Source organism: Thamnophis elegans, chromosome Z, assembly GCF_009769535.1.
Source record: "Thamnophis elegans isolate rThaEle1 chromosome Z, rThaEle1.pri, whole genome shotgun sequence".
Lineage (NCBI taxonomy): Eukaryota > Metazoa > Chordata > Lepidosauria > Squamata > Colubridae > Thamnophis > Thamnophis elegans.
The window spans coordinates 113,588,976-113,596,090 of record NC_045558.1 but is presented as its reverse complement, the minus strand read 5'-3'; the positions used below and the strand labels follow the sequence as shown (position 1 = coordinate 113,596,090).

The window sequence follows — 7,115 nt, the reverse complement described above, 5'->3', positions numbered from 1 at the left end:
CCTAAGCTGAGATCTGCTCCAAAATCTAGATCCAACTCAATGTTTTTGTTAATTTTAACAACATATAGCTTTTCCGTTCTACTCATTTCTTTCTATCTTGTTCTACTAATTATTCTCATTTTACATCATGAATTTAAAGTTTTACATAGTATTGTCCTGGTTCTCTCCTTCTAACAACTACTCTGCATTTTGTTATTGTTCAATTTCTCATAGTTTTATATTTTATACTTTTTTATCCATCATCATACCCAGCATTCCTTTAATCTATTTTATTCTTTATCTTGCTGTGGATTTATCTGCAAATTTACCTGAAATTCTCAAGTGATGTTTTTGAAATGAAAACCAGGGATTTTTTCTTACATTTTAAAATTTAACACTATTTCAAAATGTATATGAACATTCTTTGTGAATATATTGAGTTATGAACATTCTTTGTGAATATATTGAGTCATTTATGTTATGTTTCTCAGAAAATTCATTAACAACCTAAAAAGCAAATGTGTAATATTTAGGGTGTGGGGAGATTATACAAATATAATTACAATCTTTATAGATTTACATATTAGAGAAAATGAGTTGTAGACCATGGATAAGGTGAATTAGTAAGTGTACATAACAGACCCATGTTAGAAAAGAAAGAGATTTGCAGTTGTTTCTATATGTTCAAGATTTAAAAAAACTTTTAAAGGCTTTTTTGGCAGCAGAGAAGAGGAGAGGCATATAAATTGACCTTTTGGTAAATAAGAAATAATTTTTAAGTGGAGTTCAGCTCTTGCTAAATGTCTATCTTTTCTTATCCATATGGACTAAACCAACCAAATGGTTCCATAAGCAATGACTGTATCTTTTTCATAATGTAACTCTGTTTTTAGTTTGAAGTTGAAGAACTACCAGCATGTCCTGACCATAGCATTTGCAGTGAAGGAGATCAACGAGAATTCCCAAACTTTACCAAATCTTACTCTGGGATTCCACATCTATGACACTTATTCCAGTCCAGGGATGACTTATTACAATACTTTGAAACTTCTTTCCACTTGGAAAAGGACCATTCCTAATTATAGCTGTGACAGGGCAAAAAAAATGATGGCCTTGGTTGGGGGATTAGACTCTTCCACTTCTTTCTACATGGCAACCCTCACTGGCCTCTATAAAATTCCTCAGGTAAACACAATGACTGCTTCACAAAGCTTTTCCACATCCTATCTTTCTTTTATTTATTTCAGATCAACAGCTGCATTTGACATTTTGGTGATTTGACAGAGTATAAACTCTAAGTTTTAATAAAGCTAGGTAAAACTAAATTTTGCATTTAAAAACTTACATTTATGTCACATATGTTTAATACAATTATTGTGATATCCTTATATGTTTAAAGAATTTTACAATCTGTCACAATATACATATTTTCCTAGCTGGTCTTGAAGACCACATGCAGCATTGCAACTTTTAGTTGTTACTTCTCTACTGTTCTCCCAAATGTTAATGCCTAAATATTTTCATGGGAAAAATGTATGCCTGGTCTCAAAAACAGATCTCTTCTGTGCAATGTCTTTAAATTTGTATTTTGTATTTTGTATTTTATTGGTCTTGTATGCCGCCCAGTCCCGAAGGACTCCGGGCGGCTTCCAATAAACAAGGGAAGGGGATAAATAGACAAATAGACAAACAACAATTTTAAATACACAACATTCATAGTTACCATGGGGCTGGCTATTTCAACAGCCCCCCAGCCTGCCGGAGCAGCCAGATCTTAGTGGCTTTGCGGAAGGCAGGGAGAGTAGTAAGGGTCCGGATCTCCACAGGGAGCTTGTTCCAGAGGGCTGGAGCTGCAACAGAGAAGGCTCTCCCCCGGGAAGTCACCAGCCAACATTGGTTGGCAGATGGGATCCGGAGGAGGCCTAGTCTATACGATCTGATCGGTCTATGGGAGGTAATTGGCAGGAGGCGATCTCTCAGGTACCCAGGTCCGATGCCATGTAGGGCTTTATAAGTAATATATAAATGTATTTACGATCTTTGATCATTTTACCACATGATATATTTTTGCCACAGAGCAAATATTGGGTAACTCATGAGAATACTAAAAGAAAAAGGCTTTGAGAAATTGGCATATTGAATCTTAGAAATATTATGAATGTCTTCACTCAAAGAAGTTAAAGGATTTTCATAGAGTATATTCCAAATGATTTACGATCTCTATTCAGTGGAGTGGCTAATAATTACCAAAAAGGAAATAAAATCATGACAAGTATTTGACAAAATTGCCTTTTTTTTCTTGGCAGATTGCCTATTCTGTATTTGCTCCAGTGATGAATGCTCGCAAATTTCTCCCTTTCTTGTATAGAATTATGCCAAGTGATATAGTTCAATATTCAGGAATTGTACGACTCCTTTTGCATTTCCGGTGGACGTGGGTTGGGATCATTGCAACAGATGATGATGATGGAGAAAAGTTTGTACAGACGATAACTCCACTGCTCTCTCAGCATGACATCTGTCCAGCCATCATTGCAAATATACCAACATTATCTCATTATTTAAACTATTATGACTTATTGATGCACACATCACCTGAATCCATGTTATTAACCTCATCTGAAGTTAATGTATTTGTTCTACATGCAAACCATAGAACTATAACATGTATTAAATGGTTAGTGTATATGTATAAGCTCCTGGAAGACAATGACACTAAATCAGTAAATAAAATCTGGATTATGACAGCCCATTGGGATTTCTCAACAGACATATTGCAGAAAAGTTTTGATATGACGTTCTTCCATGGTGCCTTATCTTTTGCAATTCACTCCAATGAACTGCTGGGATTCACCCATTTTCTTCAGGGATTAGATCCTCATGCAGATAACAATGATAAATTTATCCAGGTTTTCTGGCAACAGGCATTTGACTGTTCCCTTTCTAGTCATAATGAAAAAGTATGCACTGGGCAAGAGAAACTGAACCATTTGCCAGGAGTTGTTTTTGAAATGAGCATGACTTCCCAGAGCTACAGAATTTACAATGCTATTTATGTATTAGCATATGCTTTGCATGAGATCTACAAACCCAGTCCACAAACAAGAGTTATGTTTAATAGACATCATTTGGCTTTTTTGAATCTGAAATCTTGGCAGGTAATGTATGTTTGCTATTTAAGTTTTGATCTAAGGGATGAAAAGTAGTATAACACACTGATGGCTTTATAGGTTGGGTACTTTTGCTGATTTTATTTTCCCTCTCCAGTATTTGTTTCAGTGTTGCATGGCATTTTTTAGTATAATCATTACCAAAAACGCATGCTAATATATTTTCATACTAAGATATATCAACCTCTATTTACAATCTCTGTTTATTCTAATGCTATCAAATAGTTTGTTGAATATATCCCTCCTGCTTCCATCCCTTAATTTAACATTGGGGAAAAAGAAACAACATAACAGAATATGCCTTTTCCTTAAAAAAAATAGATTCCTAATCTGATACCTTTGAACAGGACTATCCATATCGTTAGATAAAGAGATAAAGCTGCTCCAAGTTATTTATATTCAGAACACATGGTGAAAGAATTTTGATGAGAAATAATTTCAGCTTAATCTGTATCCATTCAGGAGCTGATTATCTTCAGACTACCATAGCAGATGTCAGTATAAAATTAATATTCTGCTTCTTGACTGATTACATTGTAAGTCTGCAAAGCTAAAGATGTTAAACTTGTATGAATGAATTCCTAAGCTGAAATAAAAACAAGAATAATGTAGTGGAAACAGTGATTAGGGAAATGTGCCTTTATCTCTATAGATTCATCCCTTCTTGAGGAGCATCACTTTTAATAATAGTGCTGGGGATATTATGTCTTTTAATGAAAATGGTGAATTAACAACTGGATATGATATTCTAAACTGGGTTATTTTTCCAAACCAATCCTTTGTAAAAGTGAGAGTAGGAAAGATGAATCCACAGGACAAAGAACTCATCATTAAAACAGATACCATCACATGGCATAATTCATTTAACCAGGTAAGATACAGTTTGAGTTCAGAAATGTCAAGTTAGCTGAGAAATTCTTTTACAATGGTCTTTGACAATTTTGCCTTGTCTTATTTGAATAATTTCAGTCAATACCATCTCACTGGTAATTATTTATCACTGACACTAAACTTCTCAATCATTTTACTTCACCAACTCTGAAACACATCACATGTTATCAATTTTATTCCAGGTGATAGTTTGAAAAGTTGTCTACCTGTTTTGAAAATATTCCAGACCTTAAGACTTTTAAAATGAAGAAATTGGACACAAACAGATGAAAATATATTGCTAGATAAAAAGGGAACATAAGGTCTGGAATGTTTTCAAAGCAGGTAGGCAACTTTTCCAACTATCACCTATTTGTTTGTTTGTTTGTTTGTTTGTTTGTTTGTTTAGTTAATATTTTTGCCATACATCTCACCACAAGGTGACTCTGGGCAGCTTACAAAATTAAAATCTAACCATAAATATATGAATATATAACAAAAAACACATTAAAATTAAAATAAAATACAAATTATAACTGAAAATGGGGACAAGAAAGGAGAATATATAGGGGTATACGGAAACTACTATTAGTCAATTAATTATCTCCAGTATGTCAACTGGTAGAGCTAGGCCTTCAGGTTCTTGTAGAAGGTGGGAACCAATCTCACTTTTTATTGTTATTTTATTTATATAGTATTATTTATTATCTTTATTTTAATTATGCTGTATTTCAAGGAAGTACACATATCTGATATTCAGGCATGACCTCATATGACACTAAAATTGCAGAGTTAATGACATACTGCTTATCAGTATAGGAACATCATCTATATTCTTTCCTTTGTGGGCAGGTACAACCACTCTCTCTCTGCAATGAGAACTGCCATCTGGGTTACCACAGAAGAAAAAAAGAGGGGAAGCCATTTTGCTGCTATGATTGTGTCCCATGTGCAGATGGAAAAATTTCAGATCAGATGGGTAGGATAAATTATAATACCAACAGCTTCCAACTTAATCATCCCTTAAAGAGATTAGCCCCTTGTGGCATTGTATATTATTAATATGAATCCACACTATTTAGAGAAATGGGCAAGATAGAAAAGGTTTGTGTGTCTCTACATAATTAGCTCTGAAAAAAAATTACAACTAAAAGAAGCCAGAAAATGTTCCCCTTTGAATTGCATGATAACTACTGCAACCTATGAAGCAGAAGTGTTATATGGGCATGGCCATTACTATTTGCACTATTTCATATTGGACCAATGGAAGTTTCCAGGTGGTCTTCAATAGCACACCCATGTACAGCACCTTGCAGACTTAAGCCACAAGGTGACTAGGGCATAAGTGAGTATCTGAAGGGCATCCTGTCTAGGAAAGAGATCAATTGCCATATCTGATGAAGTTGTGCAAAGATCTGCCTGGTCACAGCTGACAACTACCCATTCAAGAAGATTCCCAGATTATTTTTCAACCCTTGAAAAGCAAAATGAAAAAAAAAGAAAAGTGGCATGCCACCCAAGCTCAAAAATAGAATATCCCCATTCATTCAGTCTTGTTAATATTTTTTTCTGATATTTTGTGAGAAATTCAGGCACACATCCAATTCAGAGATGCCCCCAAACACTTTATTTTACATTAAGGTTTAGGATAACTTTTAAGAATAAAAATTGGTTAACTTGCCTTCTCATGCATATATTTCATGGCAATAGTAGGGTTTCTCCCCTTAGATATTAACTGTTTATCCCCTTAGATATTAACAGATTACATATCCTATCTTTCAGACACAGATGATTGTTTCCAATGCCCAAAAGATCACTATTCAAACAAAAACAAAGATCAATGCCTTCCTAAAAGAATTAACTTCCTCTCTTTCACTGAGCCTTTGGGGATCACATTACTCTTTTTGGCTGTCATGTTATCTGTAATCACAGTTTGCGTCCTTTGGATATTCACAATACATTGGAACACTCCCATTGTCAAAGCCAATAATCGGGATTTAACCTACTATCTACTTATATCCCTTCTGCTGTGTTTCCACTCCTCATTCTTGTTCATTGGTAAACCACAGACCCTGACCTGCTATTTGCGACAAGCCACTTTTTCCATCATTTTTTCAGTAGCTATTTCTTGCATATTGGCCAAAACTGTCACCGTGGTACTTGCTTTCATGGCCACAAAGCCAGGATCCAAATTGAAAAAATGGATAGGAAAAAAACTGGCTAACTTCATTCTTCTTGGCTGCTCCATGATTCAAGTTGGGATTTGTGTTGTATGGTTATGGACATTTCCTCCTTTCCTAAATTTTGACCTGCATGCTCTGTCTGAAGAAATTGTGGTGGAATGCAAGAAAGGATCAGATACCATGTTTTATTGTGTACTGGGTTACTTGGGTTTTCTAGCCATTGTTAGCTTTACTGTCTCATATTTTGCTAAGAAACTGCCGGACATTTTCAATGAAGCCAAATTTATCACCTTCAGCATGTTGGTATTTTGCTGTGTATGGTTTTCTTTTATTCCCACTTACTTGAGCACCAAGGGAAAATACATGGTGGCTGTGGAGGTCTTTTCTATCTTAGCTTCTAGTGCTGGATTATTGGGCTGTATTTTTTCCCCTAAGTGCTATATAATTCTGTTTCAGCCTGTATTAAACAGCAAGGATCTGCTCATTAGAAAGAAATAGCATTCATATATTACCCATAGTTCACATTTCCTTTTTTATTATTTAACAACACATTTTCATTAAAAATTCTAAATAAAGAGCTATCAATCAAATTTCCTTTTCATTATGTTGATTATATTTAGCATGTAATTAATTGAAAAGACTTTTAATGTAGCTTTAAACATTGGGGTTGGATCAAATCTTTGCCAGAAACTTTATTTTTTTATTGGAGAATCAACTTTTAAATTGTTTAAATTATGTTAAATGTTTCTCGTTTTTTTTAAAAAAAACAACCTTCTAAAATAGTAACAATTGATTGTCAATTACAACATAAAATTAAAACATAGTTTAGCTGTCAATTCCATAAGATCACACTGCTTAGATCTGCACATATACTACACCAAAACAGGCATCCCAGATTCACACTGCTTAGATC

At 34.4% G+C, this 7,115-nt stretch overlaps 1 protein-coding gene across 1 annotated transcript; it reads left to right on the top strand.

The window, feature by feature from the left end:
- Positions 1-585: 585 nt before the first annotated feature.
- LOC116521527 (vomeronasal type-2 receptor 26-like) lies at positions 586-6,700 on the top strand. The gene is made up of 6 exons (XM_032236187.1): positions 586-602; positions 873-1,164; positions 2,286-3,137; positions 3,802-4,020; positions 4,872-4,998; positions 5,802-6,700. Exons 1-6 carry the CDS (start codon positions 586-588, stop codon positions 6,698-6,700), a joined length of 2,406 nt encoding a protein of 801 aa, XP_032092078.1.
- The last annotated feature ends 415 nt before the right edge of the window (positions 6,701-7,115 follow it).

Coding starts and splice junctions, on each gene's coding strand:
- LOC116521527 (XM_032236187.1), top strand. Junction 3,138..3,801: donor TGAATCTGAAATCTTGGCAG/GTAATGTATGTT, acceptor TTATCTCTATAG/ATTCATCCCTTCTTGAGGAG. Junction 4,999..5,801: donor AAAAATTTCAGATCAGATGG/GTAGGATAAATT, acceptor CCTATCTTTCAG/ACACAGATGATTGTTTCCAA.